A 13,632-nucleotide genomic window follows, 5' to 3' on the forward strand; every position below is an offset into this window, starting at 1 on the left:
GACTTGTGAAGGAGTAGAAGGATAAATATTTGACTTTTTCTCACTCCCTGCTTTGGACTATTTTTGCTGGTGCTTTCTATGGTGGAACTTAGTCAGGAGAAGTAGCAAGGAAGCTTTACTTATTGTTTTGGAGAAGTCAAGATAAAGCAAAGAAATATGATATTAGGTCAAGGTGACAAATGGTGGCTACATAAGTAAGTCAAAAATCAGATTTTTACCATATAACATGACTAATAATACAAGACAGTTCCTCCTATTGTGTTAAAGCAATATACATTGTTCAGAACATAGTCTAGACTCAGTTATCAGAACATTGATACTTTACACATCTTAAGGAATTGAAAGAATATGAACAAGGATATATATGAAGGAATGGGAGTAAAGTCCTAATAAGAAGTTACTGTCATTCGTAATTGGAACATGAAACCAAATTTATGAAGGTACCTTTCCAGATTCATTTTATTTTATGAGACAGGCTTATAGCCTGGCTGGCTTGGAATACCCTCTATAGATGAGGCTAGTCTCAAAGAGAGCCATCTGTCTCTGCCTCTCAGGTGTTGGGATTAAAGCCTCTGTGAACTTTTGTCTTAGACATTAAGCAGAACAATTACAGAATTTACATGCAGGCAATGACATAATTAGGCTTGGGTTTTTCTTATGGAGTTCAATTGATAAGGTGCTGGGAGGAAGATAGGGAGATAGATGCAGTAGCCACAAGAGTGAGAAGTGGTGATAGCTCTGGACACAGGCAGGGGAACTTGCAATTGGAAGGGAGTACAAAACAGAGAAAAGAGGAATTACATGACCTCATGATACAATAGATGCATGTATTGAGAATGAGGGGGGAACTTCCAATCATCTCTGAATTTTAATTCTAAGATTCAGGTAGCTGAGAGTTCAGTTCTAAGAAGAAAATGCTGGAGTCGAATCATGATTAATTAGGCACTCTGTGTTTGAATTTAGTTGTCCATGACAATTTAGAGTAGACTGTTTGGAATCTACATGAAATTTATGTTCATTTATTAAAATACATATGTTGAACCAAGTATTAGCCTTTTGTCACTTTATCATGGGTACCCGTGCCCCTTTGTTCCATTACTCAATTCTTCTTGACAATTTTTGGCAAGCTGCCTGGCAGAGTGCTTTTCTTGCCTCTAGTTCAAGACTCTCTTCAAGGACACTAAGTTATCTTTTCGAATGCATTCCTGTTTCCAACCCTTTCTCCTTATACCTGTTCCACAGAGAATTGCATTCAAAGATTTGATCACATTTCTCTACTTACAAAGCTCTATCAGTTTCCTTTTACCAATAGCAGTGTTTCAGAGCAACAGGCTGCACAAAGTAAACAAAGCACATTAGTTGATTTTAATAGGTAGGAACAACGAAACACTTTTAAAAACCATTCTGAAAATTTATCTCATAAATATTTTAACAGATAAATGACTATATTTTCCACCTTACTGCTTTCCAACAAAATTCTTTAAATAATATTTGATAGAGTGACTTATGGGAAAAGTAATGTTTACATAGATTTATGTACAACTTGACCTTTTCATTCTAGTTTCTGGTCAGTGTAGTCACCATAGACTGTGTTTTAAACCCATACTATATTATACATCTCAATAGCACTGAATTTGCATTCTCCTAGAATAATACATACCCTGTCTCAATGCTCCTTGAGGTCTTACTGTCTTTTTTTTCTTTTCTTTTTTTTATTATTAAAATTTTCCGCCTCCTCCCTGCCTCCCTTTTCCCTCCCCCTCCCTCTACTCCCCACCCCCCACTTGCCTCCCCCTCCCTCTCCAGTCCAAAGAGCAGTCAGGGTTCCCTGCCCTGTGAGAAGTCCATGGTCCCCCCCCCCCCCCTCCATCCAGGTCTAGGAAGGTGAGCATCCAAACTGGCTAGGCTCCCACAAAGCCAGAACATGACGTAGGATCAAAACCCAGTGCCATTGTCCTTGGCTTCTCATCAGTCCTCATTGTTCGCCATGTTCAGAGAGTCCGGTTTTATCCCATGCTTTTTCAGTCCCAGTCCAGCTGGCCTTGGTGATCTCCCAATAGATCAGCCCTACCGTCTCAGTGGGTGGGTGCGCCTTTTAAACTTGTTGCATCTTCTGTGTCCTATGGGTAATTGGTAGTCTCATTTGAACTGTTAAGTAGATGGAAATCTACTTGGTTTTTTTTTTTTTTACTTTACTATGAAAATAGCCAGATTTTTCCAGTTAGTAGAGGAATCTATGTACATGTTTTGTTTTTTGTTTTCACCTTAATAGTGTGCATATTCCATAAGGTACAATACCATATTTATAATTTTAGTTTTTAGTAAAGTTGTTTATTCTAGTACTAGGCACATAATTAATATGAGAACATGATCATGTAAAGAAAAATATACCAGAGAGCAACAGGAAATATTTATTTTATAATATATATATATATATATATATATATATGTGTGTGTGTGTGTGTGTGTGTGTGTGTGTGTGTGTGTGTGTGTAATAAATATTTGTTTAGCTAAACTACCTTATTTTGTAGTTATGTATCTGCCCTAGTTAGCTATTCTTTGATGTTTCATATTGGTATATTCTGTATATTTTCCCGGGCCAAAAAAGTTCTAGTGTTAGTATATAATCAATGGACTCATTTGTTCCATGGTTTGCCTATCATAACATAGGTAAGTGAATTTGAGTGAGAAGGATGGAGTAAGTTGCTGAATTTGATTTTCAGATAGAGACAATTAAAATTTATTATTCCCAGATTAATGAGGTAAATGTTATGAGCAAATTAGACTTTAAAAGAGTGTTTAGTGTAAAGAAGAGTGGTTCTACTGCAATTCTCACTTGAACGTTTAGCAATTAGTTTCTGTGCAACAATTATATTTTTGCCTAATAGCTTTATTCTTTTCTGTGTGCTTTCTTTTTTACTGTTTTTATTGACCTATATATTTTTCTCCACTCCCCTCCCTTACTCTGTCCTCCCCTTCTACCCTCTCCCATGATCCTCACACTGTCAATTTACTCAGGAGATCTTGTCTTTTTCTACTTCCCTTGTAGAATAGATCCACGTATGTCTAACTTAGGTTCCTCTTTGTTGTCTAGGTTTTCTGGGATTATTATTTATAGGCTGGTTTACTTTGCTTTATTTCTAAAACTCAATTATGAAGGAGGGAGTACATATGATATTTGTCTTTCTGGGTCTGGGTAACCTCACTCATCATGATGTTTTCTAGATCCATCCACTTGCCTGCAAATTTCAAGATGTCATTATTTTTTCTTCTGTGTAGTACTCAATTGTGTAAACCTACCACATCTTCCTTATCCACTCTTCAGTCGAGGAGCATTGAGGTTGTTTCCAGGTTCTCACTGCTAATGAACAAATACTGCTACTATGAACATAGTTAAACACATGTCCTTGTAGTATTATTGAGCATCCTTTGAGTATATACCCAAAAGTGGTAGTGCTGGGTCTTGAGATATGTTGTTTCCTAATATTCCGAGAAATCGCCATACTGATTTCCAAGAAGGTTATACCAGTTTGCACTCCCACCAGCAGTGGAGGAGTGTTCCCTTTACCCCACAACCTCTCCAGCATAAAAGTTGTCATCAGTGTTTTTGATCTTGGCCATTCTGACAGGATTAAGATGTAATCTCAGAGTTGTTTTGATTTGCATTTCTCTGGTGGCTAAGGATGTTGAGCATTTCCTAAGTGTCTTTCAGCCATTTTAGATTCCTCTGTTGATAGTTTTTAGGTCTGTACCCTACCTTTTTATTGGATAATTTGTTCTTTTGATGTTCAATTTCTTGAGTTAATAGCTTATTTTGGAGATCAGCCTTCTGTTCAATGTGGGGTTTATAAAGATCTGTTCCCATTGTGTAGGCTGCCATTCTATCTTTTTGACCTTATCCTTTGCTTTACAGATGTTTCTCAGTTTCAGGAGGTCCCATTTATTAATTGTTGCTCTCAGTCTATGTGTTATTGGGGTGTAAGATAGTAAGTGATCTCCTGTGTCATTGTGTTTAAGTGAACGTCTCACTTTCTCTTCTATTAAGTTTAGTGTGGTTGGTTTTATGTTGAGGTCTTTAATCCATTTGGACTTGAGTTTTGTGCATGGCAACAGATATGGATCTCTTTTCATTCTTCATGTTGATACCCAGTTTTTCCAGCAACATTTGTTGAATATGCTTTTTTCCATTTTATGTTTTTTTTTGCTTCTTTGTCAAAACTCATGTGTTCATAGGCATGGGGATTGATATCTGGATCTTTGATTCAGTTCCATTGGTACTCCTGTCTGTTTTTATGCCAATACCACAGTAGAGTTTGAAATCAGGATTTGTGATTCCTCCAGAAAGGATTGTTTTGGCTATCATGAGTTTTTTGCTTTTCCATATGAAGTTGAATATTGTTCTTTTGGAGTCTGTGAAGAATTTTGATGGATTTTGCTGGGCATTGCATTGAATCTCTAGATTGCTTTTGGTAAGATTGATATTTTTACTACGGTAATTCTATCTTCCTAAGAGTGATGTGTGATTCTGCTCTATATGCTATGAATATGTTTTATTGCCATTGCTTAATAAAGAAGCTGGCTTTCGCCAATAGCTCAACAGAAGATTGCCAGGCTGTAAAAGATGTATAGAAAGAGTAGGCTGAGTCAGTGAGACACCATGTAGTCACTGCAGGAGATAATTGTGCCTGAACCTTGCCACTGAGGCAAAGCCTATTGGTCCTACACAAATTAAGAGAAATGGATAAGAGCTTGCTAAACAGACGCTTAAGCTATTGGCCAAACAGTATTGTAAATAATATAGTTTCTGTATGGTTATTTCAATTCTGAACTACCAGGAACGAACGGACAGGCCCTGATAATGTAAAAGCATAGAGGATCTTTCCATTTGCTGGTGTTTTCTTCAGTTTCTTTCTTCAAAGATTTAAAGTTCTTGTCGTACAGGTTATCACTTGTTTGGTTAGAGTTACTCTAATATATTTTATGCTATTTGTGGCTATTGTGAAGGGTGATGTTTCTCTGATTTCTTTCTCAGCCAATTTATCATCTGTGTAAAAGAGGGCTACTGATTTCTTTTTTTGAGTTAATCTTGTATCCCACCACATTACAGAAAGTGTTCATGAGTTGAAGAAGTTCCTTGGTAGAATATTTGGTGTTGCTTATGTAAACTATCATATCATCAGCAAATAGTGAGAATTTGACTGCTTCTTTTACGATTTTTTATTCCCTTGATCTCCTTTTGTTGTCTTACTGCTCTAGCTAACAACTCAAGAACCATATGGAATAGATATGTAGAGAGTGGACAGCCTTGTCTTACTCCTGATTTCAGTGGGATCAATTTGAGTTTCTCTCCAATTAGTTTGATGTTGGCAATATGCATGCTGTATATTGCCTTTATTTTATTTAAGTATATTCCATGGTGGATGATTTTTGTGATGTGTTCTTGGAATAGGTTAACCAGTATTTATTGAATATTTTTGCATCAACGTTCATGAGGGGGATTGGTTTGTAATTCTCTTTCTTAGTAATATCTTTGTATTGTTTGGGTATCAGGGTAATTGTAGCCTCATAAAAAGAGTTTGGCAATGTTCCTTCTGTTCTATTTTGTGGAACAATTTGAGGTGTATTGGTATTAGTTCTTCTTTGAAAATCTTGTAGAATTCTATGCTAAAGCCATTTGGTCCTGGGCTTTTTTTTTGTTTGGAAGGTTTTGATGACTATTTCTTTAGCAGTTATAGGCCTATTGAATTTGCTTGTCTGGTCTTGATTTAATTTTGGAAAGTGGTATTTATAAAGAAATTGTCCATTTCTTTTAAAGTTTTCACTTTTGTGGAGTATAGGTTTTCAAAATATGTGCTGATGATTCTCTGGATTTTCCCCATGTTTGTTGTTATGTTACACTTTTCATTTCTGATTTTGTTAATTTGGATATTCTCTCTGTGCCTTTTGGTTAATTTGGATAAAGGTTTGTCTGTTTTGTTGATTTTCTTTAAGAACCAATTCTTTGTCTCATTGGTTCTTTGTATTGTTTTCTTTGTTTCTATTTTGTTGATTTTAGCTCTCAATTTGATTATTTCCTGCTCTTGAGTGACTTTGCTTATTTTTGTTCTAGAGTTTTCAGGTGTTCTGTTAACTCACTAGTGTGAGATTTTTCCAGTTTGTTTATATAGGCATTTAGTGCTATGAGCTTTCCTCTTAACACTGCTTTCATTGTGTCCCAAAAATTTTGGTATTTCATTGTGTGGTCATTTTTGTTGAATTTTAGGAAGTCTTTAATTTTTTTTTTCTTTATTTCTTCTCTGACTTATTTGTGACTCAGGTGAGCATTGTTTATTTTCCATGTGTTTGTGAGCTTTTAAAAATTAGTGTTTCTGTTGAATTCTGAATATAAGACATGGTGATCCAGTAAGATACATGGTGTTATTACAACTTTTTTGTATCTTTTCAAGTTTTCTTTGTTACCTAGTAAGTGATCAATTTTTGAGAAGTTTCCATGAGGTGCTGAGAAGAAGGTATATTTTTTTTTATGTTTGGATGGAATGTTCTATAGATGTCTCAAAATCCCATTTGAGACGTAACATCTGTTAGTTCCCTGATTTCTCTGTTAAGTTTCTGTCTGGCAGACCCGGTCAGTGGTGATAGTGGGGTGTTAAAGTCTCTCACTATTAGTGTTTGGGGTTTAGTGTATGGTTTAAGCTTTAGTAGTGTTGGTTTTGTTTTGTTTTGTTTTCATATGACAGTGCCTGTGTATTTGAGGCACAGATGATTAGTATTGCGATTTCCTCTTGATGGATTTTTCCTGTGACAAATATAAAATGTCTTCTTTTCCCCTTTTGATTGATTTTTTGTTTCAAGTCTATTTTGTTACATATTGGGATAGCTACACCAGCTTGTTTCTTAGTTTTTTTTTAATTATTATTATTATTTGATTCTTTTTATTATTATTATTATTTTTATTGAAAAAAAATTTTCGCCTCCTCCCATCCTCCCATTTCTTTCCCCCTCCTCCCACTTCTCTCCCCCTGCTCCCACTTCTCTCCCCCTCCCTCTCCAGTCCAAAGAGCAGTCAGGGTTCCCTGCCCTGTGGAAAGTCCAAGGTCCTCCCCCCTCCATCCATGTCTAGGAAGGTGAGCATCCAAACTGGCTAGGCTCCCACAAAGCCAGAACATGAAATAGGATCAAAACCCAGTGCCATTGTCCTTGGCTTCTCATCAGCCCTCATTGTCTGCCATATTCAGAGAGTCCAGTTTTATCCCATGCTTTTTCAGTCCCAGTCCAGCTGGCCTTGGTGATCTCCCAATAGATCAGCCCCACTGTCTCAGTGGGTGGGTACACCCCTCGTGATCCTGACTTCCTTGCTCATGTTCTCCCTCCTTCTGCTCCTCATTGGGACCTTGGGAGCTCATTCCGGTGCTCCAGTGTGGGTCTCTGTCTCTATCTCCATCCATCGCCAGATGAAGGTTCTATGGTGATATGAAAGATATTCATCAGTATGGCTATAGGATAGGGCCATTTCAGGTTCCCTCTCCTCAGCTGTCCAAGGAGCTAACTGGGGACATCGCCCTGGGCAACTGGGAGCCCCTCTAGGTTCAAGTCTATTGCCAACCCTAAGATGGCTCCCTTAATTAAGATATATACTTCCCTGCTCCCATATCCACCCTTCCTTTATGCCAACAATCCCATTTCCCCATCCTCCCCTTCTCACTTTTCTCTCCCCATCTCCCCATCCCACCCCACCTCCAAGATCCCAATTTTTTGCCCGGCAATCTTGTCTACTTCCCATATCCAGGAGGATAACTATATGTTTTTCTTTGGGTTCACCTTCTTATTTAGCTTCTTTAGGATCACAAATTATAGACTTAATATCCTTTATTTATGGCTAGAAACCAATTATGAGTGAGTACATCCCATGTTCATCTTTTTGGGTCTGGCTTACCTCACTCAAGATAGTGTTTTCTATTTCCATCCATTTGCATGCAAAATTCGAGAAGTCATTATTTTTTTTTTCCCACTGAGTAGTACTCTAATGTGTATATATTCCACACTTTCTTTATCCATTCTTCCATTGAAGGACATCTAGGTTGTTTCCAGGTTCTGGCTATTACAAATAATGCTGCTATGAACATAGTTGAACAAATGCTTTTGTAATATGATGGAGCATCTCTTGGGTATATTCCCAAGAGTGGTATTTCTGGGTCCTGGGGTAGGTTGATCCCGAATTTCCTGAGAAATCTCCACACTGATTTCCAAAGTGGTTGCATAAGTTTGCATTCCCACCAGCAATGGATGAGGGTACCCCTTCCTCCACAGCCTCTCCAGCAAAGGCTATCATTGGTGTTTTTGATTTTAGCCATTCTGACAGGTGTAAGATGATATCTCAAAGTGTTTTTTTTTTTGATTAGAAAATATTTTACCCTTAGGTGATGTCTGTCTTTGAGGTTGAGGTGTGTTTCTTGTATGCAGCAGAAGGAGGGATTCTGTTTTTATATCCAATCTGTTAGCCTGTTTCTTTTTATAGGTGAGTTGAACTCATTTATATTAAGGGATATTAATATTATATTACGGGGTATTGATAGTAGCTGCTAGTTCCTGTTATTTTAGTTTTCCTTGTTGGTAATGTGTGTGTGTGTGTTTCCTTCTTTGGGATTTGCAGCTGTGAGATTATGTATTGTCTGTGTTTTTGTGGTTGTAGCTGACTTCCTGGCATTGTGGTTTTCCTTCCAGTCTTTGTGTAGGGCTGGGTTTGTGGCTAGGTTTTTGTTAAATCTTGCTCGGTTATGGAATATCTTATTTTCCACCCATTTTTTCCTCTGATTGGTATAGGTGGTATCATGTCTCTGGTGATCAGTCTTCCAGGTGGCACTGGATCCAAGGGTCAGATGGTTACTCCTTGATGTGGAGTCTGGGACCACAGTTCCTGTCACGCTGGAGGTCGCTCTGCAATTCCAGTGGTCATTCAGGCCTGCTCTCACAGAGGTCATTTGCTTGGCCTACTTTTAAGGAGGTCACTGCCTCAGTCCTGGTCCTGTGGAGTTGCTGTCTATGGTCTTCTCACATGGACATAACTGGCTAGGGCCTGGTCCTGCTTAGGTTGCTGGCCCAGGCTAGCACCCAGAGAGGTCACTGGCTTGGGCCTGCTCCTGTGGATATACCTGGCTAGTGCCTGGTACTGTGGAGGTCCTGGTTCTGGCCTGGCCCCGGCCTGTTCCCACAGAAGTCACTGCCTTGGGCCTGCTCCCGAGACATTTGCTCATATCTTTATTCTTGAAATAATCCCATTTTGAGAAGAATTTTTCTTTGGTGAAATTGTTTCCTTTTTATTATTTTGTTTTGAATGACTAATATTCTTTGAGACTCTACAATAATAGGGTGGCAATAGTTAATACTAATGCGTCTAATATACATATGTACATATGTATGTTTCTGAAATGAAATTTCAAGTGTTTCCTCAGAAATAAATGTTGGACATTTCAATTAATTGATAGTCTTGTAAATTTTTGATTTTTCAGTTGATCAAATAAGACCTGGTTTGTCTTTGCTTCCCCTTCATTGCATAGTTCCTTTTTAGCTATTCTGAGACCAATGACTAAGTCACTTCCTTTGACCTTGCTCTTCATTCCTTTCCACCTTCATCAGAATATTACTATATTTTTTCAACTTTGGAAGAATTTTATGATAATATTTTTATTATTTACTTTCTGATTCTATTTTGCATATTTTGATCCGAGGTTTGGTCTTATAAAGTTGGAATGAAGAATCCTTGTTTACCGAGAAATTTTATCCAACTTTACCCTTTGATATTTTAGTAGTTGCCTTTTGATTGCTATGAATATAATGATGACATCTTCAGGGTTCACATTAAATAATATCACTATATCACACAAAACACATGCATATACGTAGATAGGCTTATATTGTTTTATTCTTTTATAGGAGAGTCCAAAAATACTGATGCTCCTTATATGTATGCCATAGAGGTAGAGGAAGGCACATCTGTGGAATGTGGCATAGCATTTTCTCCTGTAGAAGTAAGTTCAGTTTTCTGTTACTCATGTTATGGAATACAAGTGGGATTACAGATTTGCTATTTTAGGAATCAATTAGATATCACCTAAGTTTTGCTTTGAATTGGTATTATTCTAATATGTGACTATACATAGCTATAACTTTAAATTAAGTAATCAGTAAATATATCTAATTCATGGTGAACTATGATTGTCTTTGGTGTACTTACTACAAAATTAGAAGTATGCTATGTGGTAAAGAAATGATAGGGTTCAACTAATGAGAAAACCACTTATATTCAAGCTGCCTTGTGTTTTATAATTGGTTTTGAAGGTGATTCTTGGAATCATTATCTGAAATCCCCCAAAATGGTATGAGCAATTAAAAGATGCCATTTTTATAATGCTTAGTTAATATTGTTCCCTTGATGCCCAATGTTATTTTTAAACTGGAAAAACCTTCAATACAAAAAGAAAGAACTTTTATTAGAGTGTGACTGTAAAAAAATGGGTATCTCTGCCTAAATTTAATAAGTTGTAGTATGCTTTTTTCAAATTTCTGAACTATAAATGATAAGGAGACTTTTTTATTTAAAGGAATTTATTCTTATTTGCTTTGGTGTTTTGCCTCCACTTATGTTTGTGTGTGAATGTCAGATCTTGGAGTTACAGACAGTTGTTAGGTACTATATGGGTGCTGGGAATTGAACCCAGGACCCCTGGAAGAGCAATCAATATGCTCTTAACTGCTGTGTCATCTCTCCAGCCCCTGGAAGCTTCTTTTTGTCAATCATAGTTCAATATTTATACATCAAAAGTAAAACAAAATAAAACAAATAAACAAGAAGCAATATAGTCAAATTACTTATATCAGTAAGTACAGAAAATGATTTACTATGTGAATGCAATACTAATTGCCCCCACCCCCCCCACTTCCGTCATCTACCTTGACATGTCTGCTGAGTGTTGTCATTATGTGGGTCATGTTTAGGCAGATACATTGTTTAGATATCATGAATGCTATTTGCCTTATGTCTAGAAACACTATTTAACAGCCATATAAGTTCGCTGACACTTAAAATCTTCCTAACATCCGTATTCCCTGATCCTTAGGTATTGTGGTGGCCTTGTAGATGTACCAATTGTGAGAATGGTCACCCCATTGTCACTTATTCTCTGAATTTCTACAAGCTGTGGCTCATTTTAGTTGCCTACATCTGATGCAAAGAGCTTCTTTGATGAGGGCTAAACATCATTATGCTCATCTTTGGGTATAAGGATAAATATTTTAAATATAGTTATACATTATATTGGCTTAGGAAACGGCACTTGTAGGTTTGCTTCTAGATCTTATGACCTCTCTTACCATGGGTACTTGTGTAATTTGCAATACCAGGCAGGAATTCCCTCCTGTTAAACCTACCTTAAGCCCAATTGGACAGCTGTTTATTACCCCTTTTAAAATAGTGCCTCTCTTGCATCATTGGGAATCAAACTGGTCTAGTCTTTGTTGTGGTTTAGTAGACTTTACCTCTGGATGGGACTATTGATTACTTTTCTCCCTTAGCAGCTTTTATAGCATCTTTTCCTATTATAAGAGGAAGTCCTCAGGGAGGAGACGTCCAGCTCAGTTCCAGCTCCATTCCTTCAGGTTCTGTGTCAAGTGTGCTCTGTCTTCAGCAATAGCTTCTTACCTTTAAGTTATGGGAAGGAACCAAGGGCAATAACAATCACTTACATTATTTTGGGAGTGTCTCGGATAGCCCCTAACCAACAACTTGAGACGAGTTTCTCCTTACCTTGAATTAAATTTTCTTTTAGTATATGATTCTTAGGAGAAGTGTTGTAGCTCCCCCCTGCATGTGTGATGTTAATGTTTTCATTTGTATACTCATACATACACACATATGTATTTTTAAATGCACTTATAAAACAGTTTCTTTATGATATTTTCAAACTTCCTACTTCCTAATATTAGTTAAGGGAGATCACTCATGGGGACTAGAGAGATGATCTGCTCAGGAGTTTATAGTACTTGTTGCTTTTGCTGAAGAAACCAGTTCAGTTATTCTCAGCACACACATGATGGCTCCTAAACATCTTTAATTCAAGTACTAGGGCATCCAGCACACCCTTCTGGCTTCTAGTGACACCCAACACACAGGTGATACACATACATACATGCAGAATAAACATTCATACACATAAAATAAAGAAGTAGAAATAATTTAAGAAGGAAGATGACTCATTCAACCCGGAGTTCAATATGAGAAATAGCTATATTCATTTCTGTAGTAGCTATGTTTTCATTTTCAGCCGCAGTGCAAGACTGTTCCCCTTGTTCATCCTTGCAAGCATGACAGATCATGATCTGTCACTTAGCTATTTGGCAGATGTAAGATGGAATCTCAAAGTATTTGCATTTCATTTATGACTAAGGATTTTGAACATTTCTTTGTGTTTCTTAGACTTTTCCAATCCTTTTATTGAGAATTTTCTGTTTAGATCTGTACCCCATTTTTAATTGGATTATTTGATTTTTTTGATGTCTAGTTTTTGAGCTCTTTATATATTTTGTATATTGGTTCTCTCTCAGATGTAGTTAGTAAAAATCATTTCCCCTTTTGCAGGCTGCTGCTTTGTCCAAATGTTAGAATCCTTCACCTTAGAGAAGCTTTTCAGTTTCATAAGGTCCCTTTTGTAATTGTTGATATTACTGCCTGCACTATCAGTGTATTTTTAAAACTAAGTCTTCTCCTGTGCCAATACACTCAAGGCTGTTCGTTATTTTCTCTTCTGTTAAGTTCAATATATCTGGTTTTATGTTGAGGTGTTTGATACATTTGGACTTTTGTTTGGGGCAGGGAAACAAATATGTATCTAGTTGCGTTCTTCTATATGGCAAAATCCAGTTTGACTAGCATCATTTGTTAACAATGCTGACTTTTATCCAGTGTATATTTCTAGCTTCTTTCTGAATACTCAGGTGTTCATGTGTGTGCGGATTTATGTCTAGGCACCTTTTTCAGCTGTCAGATCACATCCTGCTTCCGCTGTGGTTTGCACAGGACTGGGAGGAATCAATTTCCTCCTTCCCAGAATTCTTGTTCTCATTGCATCACCTCTACTTCCTGTCTGGTTTTCCTGCCTATACTTCCTGCCTGGCCAATCAACGTTTATTTAAAACATGATTGACAGAATACAGAAAAATACTGTATTGTACTGAGAGTGTTGACAGCCTTTTCTTGTTCTTGATTTTAGTGAAATTGCTTTGAGTTTCCCTCCACTTACTCTGATGTTGGCTATAGCTTGTGGCAAAGTACCTTTATTCTTTTTAGATATGATCCTTATGTACCTAATTTCTCCAGGACTTTTGTCATGAAGGAGGATAGGGTGTTGTCAAAATCCGGTTCTGAATTTAATGAGATATTCATATGCTTTTTTATTTCAGTTTGTTCATGTGGTAGATTATGTATATTGATTTTTCATATATTGAACCATTCCAGAATTTCTGGTATGAAGCCTATCTGATTATGGTGGATAATCTTTTTGATGCATCCTTGGATTTGGTTTCCAAGTATTTTATTGAATATTTTTGCATCTATGTTTATAAGTGAAATTGTTCTGCAGT

At 37.0% G+C, this 13,632-nt stretch overlaps 1 protein-coding gene across 1 annotated transcript in view; it reads left to right on the forward strand.

Annotated features, from left to right (window-relative positions):
- LOC121445581 (cilia- and flagella-associated protein 47-like) overlaps positions 1–13,632 on the forward strand; it is a gene marked incomplete at its 3' end in the record, with an annotated part of 123,182 nt that overhangs the window by 65,431 nt on the left and 44,119 nt on the right. Inside the window, 1 exon segment of the mRNA XM_041647720.1 lies at positions 9,931–10,025. Within this exon segment, the coding sequence (XP_041503654.1) occupies positions 9,931–10,025 (95 nt within the window).

The sequence above is a fragment of the Microtus oregoni genome, unplaced genomic scaffold (assembly GCF_018167655.1).
Source record: "Microtus oregoni isolate MIOR12 unplaced genomic scaffold, Mior012 000215F_ref0000472, whole genome shotgun sequence".
NCBI lineage: Eukaryota > Metazoa > Chordata > Mammalia > Rodentia > Cricetidae > Microtus > Microtus oregoni.